General features: G+C 41.8%; 1 protein-coding gene across 1 annotated transcript in view; it reads right to left on the minus strand.

Annotated features, from left to right (window-relative positions):
* The window catches only part of FBN1 (fibrillin 1), a 145,291-nt gene that overhangs the window by 6,281 nt on the left and 122,789 nt on the right, over positions 1-16,221 (minus strand). Inside the window, exons 45-61 of the mRNA XM_082060971.1 lie at positions 15,819-15,941; positions 13,202-13,327; positions 12,295-12,411; positions 11,752-11,880; positions 10,707-10,826; positions 10,140-10,265; positions 8,051-8,200; positions 6,806-6,871; positions 5,958-6,074; positions 5,534-5,653; positions 4,287-4,409; positions 3,853-3,984; positions 3,171-3,296; positions 2,443-2,649; positions 1,721-1,846; positions 1,381-1,503; positions 385-501 (exon numbers count right to left, since the gene is read on the minus strand). Coding sequence (XP_081917097.1) covers positions 385-501; positions 1,381-1,503; positions 1,721-1,846; positions 2,443-2,649; positions 3,171-3,296; positions 3,853-3,984; positions 4,287-4,409; positions 5,534-5,653; positions 5,958-6,074; positions 6,806-6,871; positions 8,051-8,200; positions 10,140-10,265; positions 10,707-10,826; positions 11,752-11,880; positions 12,295-12,411; positions 13,202-13,327; positions 15,819-15,941 — 2,148 coding nt within the window. The remainder of the gene's footprint in view (positions 1-384; positions 502-1,380; positions 1,504-1,720; positions 1,847-2,442; positions 2,650-3,170; positions 3,297-3,852; positions 3,985-4,286; positions 4,410-5,533; positions 5,654-5,957; positions 6,075-6,805; positions 6,872-8,050; positions 8,201-10,139; positions 10,266-10,706; positions 10,827-11,751; positions 11,881-12,294; positions 12,412-13,201; positions 13,328-15,818; positions 15,942-16,221) is intronic.

The raw sequence follows: 16,221 nt of genomic DNA on the forward strand, positions 1-16,221 counted from the left end.
ACTGCAGAAATGTATGTGTCATGCTTATTGTTTCAAGAAGCCTTGACATGATCTCTAATGTGGGTCCTGCAATGAACTACAGGAACAGAAATATAATAAATATTTTTGCTCAATGGGTAAGAAAGGGTAAGGCAAGGATTCCAAGCTGGTGTTTTCACTGCCTGCTTCTTGCAAGTGCAAAATTCAAAGACAGAGATTATGAAAACAAAGGTAGAAGGGATGGCCTCTTTACATCTTCTCCTCTGGCAGGACTGGGATCAGAAACTGGTTTATGTTTCCATTTGGTTTCTCAGGAAGCCGATTTCATCTCCTTGCTACTTTGCTTCTGGAATAAGAGTCAGTAATAAATGGCAAATCTGCATCCACCGTCCCCGCGTCACTCACCAATGCAGGCGGTGTGGTGCTGAGTGAATCCGGGAGGACATTTACAAGTGAAACCCCCAATAGTGTTGACACAGAGGAACTGGCAGTTGTGCTGCTTTGTTGCACATTCATCGAGATCTAAAAAAAACATGAAAACATCTTTCAGTTCGGCTCCCTACGGAGGATCTGACCGTTCAGCTGGACTTGAAGAGAACTGATTACCAATAAATAGCGTATCAAATAAAGCTTTAGAGTCTACATCTCACTTTCCACAGTGGCTTCCAGATCCTCTCATATGAAGCCCCACAACTGGGACTCTGCAGGTACACTGGTGGCCATGCTAACGCCATACAGACTCACTCTCAACTGTTGGAATGATGCAATTACATAATTAATGCTCTCACTGCAGTCAGTAACTGGGAAGTCACTGTCTTCATGAGAAGCAACGGCAGACTGCAAAACGTTGTTGCGCTGAAGCATTCTATTGCTCCAGAGAAAATATAGTTTACAATTGTTGCTCTAACTTGCATGATTTCAGTCAGATCTTTGCTACCAAGATACAGAAATAAATTAAATGATAATAAACTTTCACAATCTCTCCCGCACTGCTGTCCTTCACTGCGGCTGCTGCAGAGGTGGCGGGTTAAAACTCTATTGATGCTGGACAACGCATTGCAAACTGTACTCATCTTTGCATCCATTAAGATACACTTAGCACTGAAAAATACAGCTTAAACCAACCTGCTTACCCAAATAAGACCAATTGTATATACTATTGGTTAGGAAGTCTTTTAAGATCAGCTGCCATCAGCCTGCAAAAATTCCCATGGATCTACTCTTCACCTCGACTATCAAAGAACTAACAGAAACAGCAGCTCCATCCCGTACAGGCCACCTCCACTGTCTCTAGTGGAAATACATGTATCAAGGAGAAGCAGATTTACGTAATTTAAATGTCCTTGGAGTGGTATTTGCCTGTGAAACACAGAGTTTCCGCAGTAAATTCTTGATTTTTACCTTTGCAGCTTCTCCCGTCTTCTTGCAGGATGTACCCTTTCGGGCATGAACACTGGAAGCTTCCCTCCGTGTTTTTGCAGATGAAGTTGCAAGGTTTGGGGGACTCATTACATTCATTCAGATCTAGAAGCAGCAAAACCAGATACCTCAGTGGTGATGATCATGATTTGTGATGTTTTTCAAAATGCTCAGGAGGCATCTGAAGGAAATCAAAATCCCCAAAGCATTCTAACAGTGACATTTCCTTTTCTCATTTGTCAAAATCTTTGTATTTCCTTTCTCAAGTAATCTCTTAGAAATAAACTTCCTCTATATAGACACACCATAATGGAAAACCTACCTATGCAAAGAGTGCCAGTTATATCTGTAGTATAGCCAAGGTTGCAATGACAGCGATAAGATCCGGCCTCATTGATGCATTCCCCGTTACGGCAGACGTCATGGATAACCTTGCACTCATCAATATCTGCAATTAAATGCGAGTTAGTTGACAACAGAACAAGAACTGATTTTACACAGCTTCAACAGATTCTTGTGACCTGACATGAAAAAAACCCCACACCCTACATTAAAAAGTTACATAAAATATTAAAATATTCCACAGGTTAAAGAGAAATCTTAAATAGAGAAATATGGAATGAAAGATTAATATAAGAACTTTCAAATGGAATGAAGAAGTGGAAGCGAACAACCAGAGCTGATCATACATTAGCCTCCATAAATCAAACATGCCTTGGCTTTCACGTACACAAATAACTCTTAATCTAATTTACAACACACTCAAATGTGAGAATGCAAATTCCTATTTGAGTGCGTGTCAATCAACCAGCATGCAAAATAAATATCTGCCAAGTTGGGATGGATCCCTCATGACCCGCGGCCTTTGGCTACGCACCCTCCTCCCAAAGGACTGTACTCTCTCAACATGAAAACTGATGGAAAATTGCAACTGATATCCAAAATATTTAGGACCTCACAGTGTTCAAACATGCAAAAAAGGAGTTTATAAGTTATCGCTGAATTTGGAATCGTGCAAGAGAGCCTTAATAGAGAAGTCAGTACCTGCTCCGTTAGACATGTATCCTCGGCCATGAGGGCAAAGCTTCTTGAAGGCCACGGTGCCTGGGAAGGGGCAGACCTCGCAGTTCTGCCCCCAGCCTCGGCCGCCGTCACAGCAGCACTCAGACTTGGTGACAGAGTTCCTGTTGCTTGATCCGATCTGACACATACTTTGTAAGACTTCAGTGAAGCAGTAGCCCTCTCTGTTGTCTGGAAGGCAAATTATGCATCGCAGAGAATTCTAATGGTGGCGACCTCCAGAGGGTCATGAGATATTAGGAATTTAGTCAGAAAAATAAAAGAAAGGGCATACTTCACCCTGGGACTGTGGAACTGAGAGTGAAAGACTACCAGCAGTAAGAAAGAGAGCACGACATCTAAGGGAAACAAAGAAGACAGGAAATTTAGCAAAAGGTGGAAGACAAGTTAAACTATGCTTATAAAAAAATATGTTTCTGTCTGAACCCAGAGAAAAAGGACTGGTTGGAAATAAGGACCAAAGAAAAGGCTGAAAGCAGCGAACAGTCGGCTTTCACAGCACGTCAACGCAACCGCACGGGCTGCAGCGGCCGTTGGGCAGCACGGGAAGAAAGAACTTGCAAGAGGGCACCTACTTACAAAGGCTCCTTCCCAAAGGTATGTGGAGTTCAAGAGCACGTTTTCTCACTACACATCTCAACCACAACTCCTATCAAAGCGCTAGTTCATGAGGGTGTTAATGTGCACCTTACCAAGGCATTCGTTCTGGGTGTCGCTGACAGTGAATCCCTCATTGCATTCACATCTGTAACTTCCCACGGTGTTTATACAACGGCCGTTCTCGCAGATCCCAGGTTTGGTCTGACACTCGTTCTCATCTGTGTTTTTGAAATGATATGACAAAAATCAAGTCCATTGCTGGATTAATGGAGGTTAGAGACATTTGTATGGAGTTCTTCAGCTGTGCATCTGCCCGGTTAAACTTGCGGAGGGAAGATGACCATCTAGCTCACAATATTATGTATTTTGTTACTGTATTTTCTCTTCAATACATTCCTCACCAGTTTTCAAAATTCTTCATGGTTACAGCTGCACTTCTGAATGGCATCCAAAATTTTTAAATTATTCAGATCTACAGATTCATGCTAATAGAGAAAAACAAGCTGACAGCAATGAGCTCAATTCTCTGCTTTCCTCACTCAGACCAATTCAGCAGCAGCACAAACTGACTGTCAAGACAGCCGCATCCACATTTACTCACTGCCCACGTGTGCACAGCTGAGCAGCAAAGAATACGTAGCACCAGTAGATCCATTACACAGGTAGTTGTGTAATTCTTCCCCTGAGTTCCTTAACACTTTGTTAAATCCAAAATTTTCAGCTCTGCTGAAGAACTGTGTGTTTCAAGAGCTTCAACACTTTGGTGTCACCTACCTATGCAGCCTTCCCCGTCTGGTCTGCGCTGATAACCTGGGCCACAGATACACATATAGGTGCCAATTAGGTTTTTGCACTCCATCTGTTTTGAGTCACAGTCATGAATTCCTTCTTCACACTCATTCTGATCTAAAACACAAGGTTTAGACTTCATTATACAGACAATCCTGGAAATTCACTGGAGTAAATCTTGACTTTGGAATTTTAATTGTAATCAAACTCTATGCATACTATTATTGTGCTAAACTAACCGTAAGATACACTAGCCTAGAGCAAATTGCTTTCTCCCAAATGCCCATTTTCAGGGCAAGACAAAACCATACCATCTGATATGACCTCACTTTATGCAGATGTATAAGTTTACGGGCAGGACAGGGCTAAGAACTTGAAATCATTATCTCGTCACTGTGAGAGTCTGGCAGGAGCGTTACCTCGGCACATTCTCCGGTCCTCTCGCAGAACGTACCCTGCAGGGCACTTGCATTCGTAGGATCCAAAAGTGTTCACGCAGCGGAAGGCGCAGAGCAGGGGGTTCTGAACGCACTCGTTGACATCTGCATTTGGGACCACAGGGAGAGGGAAGCATGCACAGGTTTTAGGTACAGGCAATACCACAGATCCCACTTTACTAAGGGCTGTATTTTAACAGTTGGGGACCCACGGTTCTGCTCATTCTGCATTTGTGCACAGGAGCGGGCACCAGACGTGTCAGGATGTTTGCACAGCTACCTGAAGTTTCAATATCTTCAACGGCAAGCAGCCAATGGAAACAAGATCCAGATTCATGCTGCCAAAATACCGTCTCAGTTAAAACTGTGCCTTTTCCACATCTAGGCTGGTTTTATGACTGGTTATTTTTAAATTCTAGATGCACTTCTTCAGCTTCTTTGTAAACTGAATTCCATAAAACAAGATCCTTACTAGAAACATTATTCTGAAGTGCATTTACATACGCTCGGGGCTACTTGAGTAATTACTGCTATAGAGTGATGTTCATGGACTCCTCCTCCGCAATTTGAGCTTTCACCCAAATTCCACAGGGAAGTGAATGAAGCTCTAGCTGTATATGAAACTAATGCAAGCTGATGCAAAAATGGAAGCATTCTTTTGTACGGGCTTGCAAACAAATAGATTGTGGCAGATAATTTAAGAACAGCTGTGCCAGGTCAGAAGAGAGTGTCAGAATGTCCTAAGACATTCTCCCCTCTCTGGTTGTAACAGGAGGAGACGAGTATTAAAAAAGCCCATACCATGTATGCAGAGATCATTCCTCTGATACAGGCTCTCAGCTCAAGGACCTCCACAGCCAAAAGCCACAACCAAACTACCAAGCTTCATTTCCACTGATGGATTAGCACACGAATTTGTACAATCCCTTTCTGGGTCAATTTATACTTGTGGCCTCACAGCAGCAAAGAGTTCCACAACTTAAGTATTATGCATATCAAAATGTTTGCTTTGGTTGGTCTAACATGTTCCCTCTATTTTTGGTACCCTTACCACTTGCGGATTTATATATTTAAATTATATATCTCTTCAACCACATTTTCCACGCTGAAAAATTCCAGTCTAATTAATTTTCTGTGGCTCTTCTGCAACACTCCTCCATTCCTGACTCCTCCATTCTTTGTTCGAGCACACAACTACAATGACAGTCCTTAACACACGGGAGTCTCACCTTCACAGGTCATCATCGGTCCAGGCTCAAATCCCTCAACGCAGGTGCATTCAAAGCCTCCCACCACATTCCTGCAAGTTCCATTTCCACACGGGTTTCCGACAGCACATTCATCAGTATCTGCAAACAGTTAAGGCAAGAATACGTGGTTATACTCACCCAAAAAGGTATAAAATCTGCGTTGTTGATTGTACAACCAAAAACCGCAAAAATACAAAATCCAAGAACTCAAGTTACTGAATTAGAGTTACAGACTCCCAGCATAATTTGGGATGGCTGGAGGTTAAATGGGTCAAACACAACTTGGAGGAGATTGCTCAGGCCCTGCCCTGGCAGGTTTTAAGCACCAGTGGTGATGGAGACTCCACAGTGTTAGAATATTCAGGAGATTCTTTAAAATGGAAGATGAAAGAGCTTTACTTACCCACACACTGAGCTCCTTCTAGGATGTAACCATACGGACACTCACAGCGGAAAGAGCCATCTGTGTTGATACACTGCCCAAATTTACAGTTATCTGGATCTAGGCACTCATCCACATCTACACCAGAAATACAAACAAGTAAGTGCATTTTACTTCATGTGCTTTTAGTTTTCTCTCAAAGAACAAGTGTTGTTATATTCCTGAGATCACAAAAAATACTAGTATTTGATATATTTTGATACTATATTTTGATATATTAGGATGAGGGCACAATTTGTCATGCAGACCGGCTTTCAAAATGCAGAAATTGATTCTAAACCTCAGATAAAAAACCTCTCCAACTGGGGCTACAGGGAGACAAGCAGATATGAAAAGCAGTAGTCATGCAGAGCTCCTTGAATGAACACTTTTGCCAATAAGGCTGAAGTGCTGTTTGTCTTGGGAGAGAACAGAATGTGCTGAAGGGATGTGGGAAACTGTGGTTTGCACTTCTGGAGGATTAAAACCATTTACTGTAAACAGGCTACATATGTTATATAAGAAAAGACAGGTATGCTTTGTGATCCATTCTCTAGATCCTACATAAGTTTCCTAGCGAGTCTGCTCAGCATAAATTAAAAAGCCAAATATGCTACTCTATAATAAGCTTAATTTGTGATAAATGAGATATTCAAGCTTGAATTAAAAATCAGTATGAATAATTGGAAAAAAACTTATAGATGTTTCCAGAATTAACGGCTTTTGGGTATAGTTGCAAAGGTGTTATTCTCAATTGAAAGGGCGAATGGCTTATGGGTGGAAAGCGGCGCCCTGGTGCAACAAGAGCGCCGCGCAGGCCGGGCTCTTACCCAGTCTTGCGTCACCAGGGCCAACAAGGATGCCAATTCCGAACGGACAAATCTGTCTGAACGCCTCTGTAAAAATAAAACCAGACGTTAAATTCTATCTAGACAAACAGCATTAGTCAAGAACCACACAAGGATCCACTGATACCGACTCATCCACCTCATGTTCATGTCCATCTGAAGTAGTATGTAGATGTATGAACTTATAACTTAATCTTACTTTCATGTAAAAAGTGTATGCTCGCTCTTCTCAGACTCACATATCTTTAAACTGTTTCTTTTTTAAAATATGAGAAAAATGGCCTTCATAGCACCCTCTGTGAAAAATATATGTGCTGCTATGTATACCATGCTTTTCCAACCAACGTTGGTTCAAATGCTCCAGGGCAGTGGAATGAAACATGCTCAGGCAATAAGCCTGGGAGGAATATTGCAACTGGCACATCTGATTCTCTTTTCTTCCCTTGGCTTTTGTGAGGACTGTCTGCACAACATCTACATGACTTATTAATGAAACGAACTGTATTAACATATTGCTGAAACCAGTAATGCTGTTAACCACATTTGTCAGCGTGAATTAAATCTGTTCAGCAAATTGCACCGTGATGGTACAAAGGCCTGTTGACTTGCTCGATGCCCATTTACTCAGTCTGACAAAGGATACTAACCAAGGAAAGCGTTTCTGCAGCAGCAGTCCAGGGAGAGTTTCCTTCATCAGGGCCTGTGTTTTGTCATTCCCTGCTATTTTTGCAAGTCTTCGTATTAACAAGACTGCACATTTAGATTTTTTTAATAACAAAGTGCTGTCACAAAATGTAACAGGGTGATTTAGATGTGGATCTAGTTCAACTGTTTTTTTCGCTGTTGTTATTTTAAATAAATTAGATTTCATGTTTATGCTGCCCCTTCCTACACTTATTTACAATTAGATGAATTCTGTTTGTCTTGAAGGTATTTCCTTTCTATCAAGGACCTACTTATTACTTTCCACTTTCTGTATGTGACATGTCCAGAGCAAAATACCACCTAATCATACTAACAAACCTGCCAGCAACCAAGGAATACGCTTGAGGTTGGACTATATGAGGAATATTTTTTTGAGACTGCAATGGAACCTACTTTACAGAGAGCAATCACAATTGTTAGGGTTAAAAAATCTGGAAAAAAAAGATTTCCTAATTCCTTCTTATATGAATCCCAATCAGTTCCAAGAGGTTATTGTGACAGTCAGGTAAGTCAGTAACGCACCATCTGCTTCCTCTGGGCAGAGCTCACAGGGGTCGCCCCATCCCTGTCCCTTCAGGGCGCAGCAACACTCTTGTTTGGAGTGGTTTCGGGACTTCGGCACAGAGCATTTTCCATCTTCAAATTTGGTAAAGCAGTAACTTACTCTCAGATCTGCACAGAGAAAAAGAACGTTATGAGCAGTCAGGGTGACTGCGGCACAGTTTTCACTCAGAGGTGTTAATTGCAAAATTACAGGAAGCCCCCACAACCAAACACCCAACCGTCCCAGTCTACCAACAAGGACCATTGTGGCTCTGACTGGGGAAGATCTGAAGAGGGAAGGAGCTCCCTGCCCCAGTAAAGGAAAGCTGGGGGATAGTGTCCTACTGCAGGCAAGGAATAAGAAAGGCTTTTCTCTTTTGTCCAGCAGAGATGGAAGGGCTGTTCTCCCCTCTTATCACCGCTCCTCTTTGTAAAAACTGAATATCGGCTTACTTTATTTATGATCCATTATTAGTAAGAATCACTTGAGTCAAGACATTTCAATCAACTTGCATCAATAATACAGTGTAGTGTTAAAATGAGAGGCAACCTTCCATAGCACTTTGCTTTCTCATTATTCCCAAAGCAAACTGGCCCAGTGGCAGCACATTGGACTCCGTTAAGCTGAGGGAGCAGGATGCTGGAGCGGAGCGGAGCTCACCGGCCCCTTGGCAGCGGGACAGCAACGGGGCAGCGGTGGAAGCAGCTGCTCAGCCAGTTTTCTGGCTGCAGCATCACTCCTGGGCAATGTCCAGACTTTACAAAAGTCCTCGGTAATGGGAAGTTTGAAACAGAACTTCGTTTGGCCTGAGATACTTGGAAAACAAAACAAAAAACAACCAACCAAAAAAAAACCCCAAACCCCACAGAACCAGTCTTCTCCAGGGGATGCAGAGAATCCCACTTCAAGTTCATTCACACAGGATGAATTTTCCTCTGAGATGTATGAAACAGCGGTCTATTTTCATAAAGGAGAAGATTAGGCTGCATATTTCTTTCTCATTTGTTTTTTGTTTTTTTTTTGTGATTTTTTCCTTACCTGAAGAGAACAATACCCTCAATCTGACAAAACTTCATTTACACAAGCGACAAAAGCACAGCTAAAACAGTGTGCTGCTTTCCTGAAGTTGAGTGAAGTAACTGTGCCAAACTGCATGGTGGTTTGGAGACTTGGATGAACATTTACTGCAGGTTGGATTCATTTTTACCAAAACCACAGTTTCATTTAGCCCACTGTGAAGCAAAGAACTCACTATGGTGTCAACAAGCATCACCGTGCTGTGCCAAGCATAACTACACAGGTCCTTATAAAGGTCTTACTCATGAGTGGTTCCCACTGCGCACACTGTGTGTAGGACATTTAATGATCTATCTATTTAATAACTTCCTAAGTCTTTAAAATAACTCACTCCCTAATTTGCTGTGCTTGTTCTTTATCCACAAAATAAACTAACCTATGGATTTTCATCACTAGATGTTCAGCTTTTAGGCTCTGAACAGTTTATGTGGTAACCTAGAAGCCAAAAGATGCTTCAGACTTTTCTAAGTAGATGGGTTCTCATTGTCCACACAGCACTGTTTGCGATATTTTTCCGTCGATTTTTTTTCCACCCACACATTTGTGGAGAGGAATAGCATACAACAAGTGTTAGGGTGAATTTGGTAAGTGCTAAGAACAGCCTTATTCCTGGAAATGCTGCCTTTAGTCTCCTGCCTGTGGTCATGCTCCACCTCCACATCAGACACATCACGATCTATGTAGAGTCCAGGTAGCCCCGACATTTCTTCCACGGGTGCAAGAAAGGGCTGCAGGGCAACATAATTTTCTCACTTAACCTGGTGCATTTAACATTATCTTCACCCCTTTTACTGCAATGTTCTCTTTAATGACAAACAGATGTTAGGGCAGGACCAAACCTGGCCCCAACTACAGAATTATCATGCTTTCCTTATGAAAAACACTGTTTGAGTCCAGAGTCTCCTTGTTATATTAGAAACAGGCAGCTAATAAGGCTTTTATAAAACAGAAAACAAATTCTGAAATGCCAGAAAATAGGAATGAACTTACCTTGGCATCGCCTTCCTGTGGAAGACAACACAAAGCCTTCTGGACACAGGCATTTGAAACTGCCTGCAGTGTTGCTGCATGTGCCCAGGGCACAGATTTCTGGCTGTTCCACACACTCATCAATGTCTGTAAGAGAAGTAATTAAGGAGATGAGAAATAAAGATGTCTACACTGGCAGCTGTACTCTATAAAATGTAACCTTACATCATCACTGATATCTAGCAGAGTTGAAAAACAAAAAGGTCAAACAAAAAGGAATAGATGGAAAAAGGAACAAGAAATCCAGGTGCAAAATCTAGGGTCAGTTTCCAAATCCTCACGCAGTGGGCAAATGAACCATCAGCCAAACAGCCTGGAATTAGATTTGTCTTGGGATCAGATAAGGTTGATCTGTTTCAAACAAAAGCTGGTGAGGCTTTTTCTGGGGAGTGACTTGCCAGTGGCCACAGCTCAGGACTGTACACTGCCACAAAAGACCAAACATTACTCATGTTTAGATGCAGGAGAAAGTGGTAACAACTGGGAGCAGCTGGGGAAGGGACAGAAGAAGGATTGTTCTGTACCCACCTTCACATTTGTCATTCTGCAGGACATATCCAGGAGGACAGATGCATCTGAACGACCCGTCCAAGTTCTGACACGTGCCTGGCGAGCATTTTCCAGGATCCAGTGCACACTCATTGACATCTAAAAGAACAAAAAAGACAATTTATTTGAGATCATTGCTGTTATCTCAATAAACCTACAGCTGAGGCTGCTTTAATTGTGATTCCATCAAACTGGGGACCTGGGGGTACTAATTGACAGGAAGCTCAACATGAGCCATCAGTGTGCCCAGGTGGCCAAAAAGGCCAATGGTATCCTGTCCTGTATCAAAAATAGCGTGGTGAGCAGGACAAGGGCAGTGATCCTTCCCCTGTGCTCTGCATTGGGGAGGCCACACCTGGAGTATTGTGTTCAGTTCTGGGCCCCTCAGTTCAGGAAAGACATTGAAGTGCTGGAGCGGGTCCAGAGAAGAGCAACAAGACTGGGGAAGGGACTTGAGCATAAGACCTATGGGGAGAGGCTGAGGGAGCTGGGCTTGTTTAGTCTGGAGAAGAGGAGGCTCAGAGGTGAGCTCAGCACTCTCTAGAACTACCTGAAGGGCAGTTCTAGCCAGGTGGGGATTGGGCTCTTCTCCCAGGCATCAGCAATAGGACAAGGGGCCATGGGCTTCAACTCTGCCAGGGGAAATTTAGGCTGGATATTAGAAAGAAATTCTTTACAGAGAGAGTGGTCAGGCATTGGAATGGCTGCCCAGGGAGGTGGTGGACTCGCCGTCCCTGGAGGTTTTTAAACTGAGATTGGACATGGCACTTAGTGCCATGATCTAATAAATGGACTAGAGTTGGACCAAGGGTTGGAGTCGATGATCTCTGAGGTCTTTTCCAACCCAGTCGATTCTGTGATTCTGTGAAACTGATGGTGGAACTTTCCAGGTAGTCATTGTTTTCTTCTGCTAGGTACAATGATGACGGTGTGTCAGCTGTCTCTGGCCTCTTCTAGTGTTTCACTAGGAATAGGTCCCCGAGGTTTGCTGCACCTTTCTTCTACCCCGAAAGCAAGCACTCACCAACACAAGTCCTTCCGTCCAGAGCCACCTCATAGCCTTCATTGCAAAGGCACTGGAAGGACCCGATGGTGTTCACGCACTGCCCGTTCCTGCAGAGCATTCCATTGCCACTTGCACACTCGTCCACATCTAAGAAAAATAACATTGAAAGATATACAAGAAACACCTGCAACAAGTGAAATTGGGTAGGTGAGATTTCTTTTTCCACTATATCAGCGCAGTAACTGATAATACATAAATAATCCCATTTCAAAAGCAAGTGAGGGGAAAATACCACTATTCATCTGTGTTGTAAAATTGTTGAATTAAAAAGGAGTATTAAAAGGAGTGGCATATATCACATGCAAACGTTTAAGTGGCTACAGAAAAGTGAGGAGTGCATAATAAAAGAGGCCTTTTCAAACTGAAGGAATTGGGTTTTGTCTTTAATCACGCAGACCATGCAAGGTGTGATTCTAAGTCAATAGAGAAGATGGAACTAATGGGACTTTGATCACATGTAGAAAGTCTTAGAAACACACAAATGGTCTCAACACTCCTCACCTATGCAGTCATTGTTGTGTGAGAGGATGAACCCCAAATTGCAGCGGCAGTTGAAAGAGCCAATGGTGTTTCTGCAGGTTCCGTTGCCACAGGCGTCTCTCTCACACTCGTTAATATCTACAAAGGAGAAAAAAACAAGCAGCAAGAATTTTAATCACTGGTGGGGAAAGGAAAGCCTGCAGTGATCCCACAGGCAAGAGAACAATCCATGGCCAGCAGAGCAAATAGAAGGGAAAAAGACTATTGTATCTCCCCCAAAGAAGATTTTACATAGGTTTATATACCTGATATTAACATATACAAAAATAATCAAGGGTCCAACAACCATTTATCGTACTGTGGCTCCTATCTCACCCTTCCCGAAGGAAGTCTAAGCTATCTTTAGTCATAAGCATTCTGAAATCTCCCCATCTGGCTCGGACAACAGGCTCAACACTAACAGCTATGAATGGGTTAAATAAAGAATGTCCCTGTTTATGAGGATGATTCTGTTTCTGAAAAGGGCACTCTTCTGGCAAGAAATCTTCTCTTCATTTACTCTGTTAACAAGTAAGTTGTATGCAATTGCTGCATTGCAATATTCATCTATTAAATTTCTTGCCTGAAGGTATAAATGAGACAAGATGCTTCGGAAAATTCTAAGAAGAATTGACCATTTTTCTGAAAAAAAGCGTTCATTAGACAGGATATGTATTTTTAAAGGTCCACTCTACGGTAATGAGATGTTCTCCGATCATTATCAGTTTCCTGTCACCTCTAATTGATAGATATGGTGGTTTTACACCTTTGCTTGGTGGTAAATGGCTCACAATCTCAGTTCTTCTAATGCACCTCCTTATGACAGAGAGGAGAGACTTAACAACTACTTTAATAAAAGCCTAAGTGCAGCTTAATTTTATATACTTGCCTATACACATTGTTCTGTCATCATTGGTCTTGAATCCATTGTGACAAATGCAGTAGAAACTGCCAACGGTGTCAATACACTGCCCATGGCTGCAGATATTGGGAATTTCTTGACATTCATTCCGATCTGAAAACAGAGAGCAGTGGAAGTTGAGGCCTCTAAGCTACAGGGCTGGAAATACGTATTAGCAGCAAATGTGATAGTTAGAATCCAGTGCATGGCTCTAATTTTTAATTTATTAATGACAAAAGCATTACTAAGTAAATCTCAGAAAAGAGGCTATTTGCTTGGAAATTACCACGGCCAACATTTGTGGAGCTGAAAAAAATATAGCGTAAAATGATACTAACTACACGCAAATTCTTGCTGGAGGGAAAACATATTGCCTTGGCTTTGAAAAGTAGAATTAATGACGTGAAAGCGTATATGGAGATTTCTCAGTGCTGTACATTGACTGCAGTAGATATGAAAGTCCCATATAAATCACAGTTTGTATCCTTCCCATGAAAGAAACGACTTGTTTTTAGCTATGTTTGATCACAGCACAAATTGCTTGATTAACTCACAGAAATCATACATTCAATACGCTTCCTGGTGTCCTGTCTGCTGCAGCTCCGAAATATGAGAACTGAGGTGCTGCCATAAGCTCGTATCACAGTCAATTACAGTTATTGTTCAGTAATTTTCTGTTCCATGCAATCTAAGCAAAGCAGATGCAGATTCGTAAAAAAACATACCCAGTTCATTGCAAAACTGAGTCAGGTTGTTCCTAACTGCAAACAACTTCATGCACTAAATCTTGTTTTCCTGCCTCTACATTCTACTCGGCATGTGGACAATCCTGGCAGTCCCCACACCCAGGATTACTGGGTGTCACCTGGGGCCATGAGTAACTTTGGACAGCCGTTCACTGAGGAGCAAGCTCTCCCAATGCTATTAATGATACTGCTGCTAATTAGAGTCTAAAGGAGGCAGAAAGGACGGATAACATGCTGTCTTCAGAACCCCTGATCTTCGCAGCTCAGGAGAGTAGAGATAGAAGAAAAACTATCACTCTCTTTGCTGCTCTGTGGGCAAATGAATAGTGAATTGAAGCTCCAGGGAAACATCACTTCTTTTCGGGTAAACAGAGAACATTATAACTTTTTAAAAAACTGAGAGGGAGAATTGTCTTAAGTGCCAAAAATGAGTTTATATCAAAAAATAATTATTATGCCACAAATAAATTGCCCCAGAAGAACGCTATTTTGATAGTAAGATAAATGCAGTACTCACAGTACTAGTAGCTGTGATACATCAGTTTAGATTCAATAAGATAAATGCAGTACTCACAGTACTAGTAGCTGTGATACATCAGTTTAGATTCAATAGCATATGAACTACTGGGAGTGATCATTTTCCACGCCGTAGCGTGACTGATCCAACACTGCAAGGAGCTCAAGAACTCGCTGCTCTCAGCAGAGCGGTTGAGAATTTCCTTCCTTTGCTGGATCAAATCATTTATCAACCACTTTTCTTTTGACTCAAATTGTGTAACTTTCTTTTCACTAAACATAAAATCAGAGCAAAATACAGGGAAGTGTTACTGTTTGTGCCAATTCACGTTGGGCATTGTAACCCATATCAGAACCTTCCCTGGCTCTTCCTGTACTGCTTTAATGAACCCATACCAACAACAATTACATTAGGAACATATTGAATATTTACATGTGCCCCTGTATAGCTTAACAAAACAAAGTTTTAGTTCTCATAGGAGTGTTCTGGTTGCCCCTACACCCTTTTCCCTCAAGGGTCACATGAAACAATGAAAAACTGAAGTGAAGGGAAAGGTACACTTCCTAAAACTCAAGTGCTCACAAGTGAAAACCCAAGGAAAATGTTCCCAGTTTCCGTTGTAATTATTATTTCATTCAGAAATGTATGTAATATTTATAGCTGCTTGGCTCACAACAGTCTTTAAAATCTCTACAATTCTTCAAGTAATCAAGATAACACGAATGGCGCTCTGTACTACAATATTATAAGAAAAGGCAAATAGATTAGAGAATGGCAGCTCCATTCAGTGAGCATTTAAAGATAAAGTTCAGGGACGTGTTTAAATCTACATAAACAATAAGCTTTTAAAGTTAGTTATTGCATATGGTCTAGCAGGTGAAGTCTACCTTATCCGCAGAGACCCCAGCAAGCAGTGAGTTATTGTAAAAATACAAGGGGCAAATTGCTAAAACACATCTAGCAAATTGTAAAGAAAATAAAAGAATTTATGCAGAGGAAGGTCCCTGTCAGGCCCGCAACTGAATTTTTAGTGTCAGAAAATAGTTAGTCAAAGGTAGAGAATCTATCGGTCTTCCCTCCGTAGATAGGACATGGGTAAAGAAAAACATTTGTGGTTGGTGGGATAAAGTGGAAGACAAACACCTACTCAGCTGATTAACTCTCATTTATGCCTCTATGGGATGGGCCCACTAGTATTCTGGGAATTACCCAAGTGTTCATAGGATGACCTAAAAGGCTTTAAGAGGAGGGTATATTTCCTGGTATAGCACCTTCCTGAAGAGGAGATATGCTTTTTTAGACTTCTTTTAAAATCTTGCGCAAAGAAGCCAGAAGCGCTCACCAGTGCAGCGGCCCGTTGACGTGAACCTGTAGCCAGGTTTACAGTCACATCGGTAGCTACCGGCTGTGTTGACACATTCTGCATTTTGCTGACACACTGGTCCATTTTGGCATTCATCAATATCTGTCAATACAAAAAGGGAATTTGATAGTTATGGTAAGCTGGCGCTAGAAAGACATCAAAACCACTTTGTTTTTAAAGAGTATTACCTTACCCAAATATAGGAATTTCTTTCTAGTTCTGAAAAAACAAATATACCCATGAAAGTAGATATTTGGTCACATTTATGTATCTCCCTACTGCTCCATTTGTAAAATTCATTCCTATTTAGCAAATTTATATAACGGTTTTCTCAAGGTGTCGGAGGGCCCATGAAAGGCCTGTTGCAACACTTGGGTGGATT

Source organism: Streptopelia decaocto (assembly GCF_964273445.1).
Source record: "Streptopelia decaocto genome assembly, chromosome: 9".
In the NCBI taxonomy this organism is placed as follows: Eukaryota; Metazoa; Chordata; class Aves; order Columbiformes; family Columbidae; genus Streptopelia; species Streptopelia decaocto.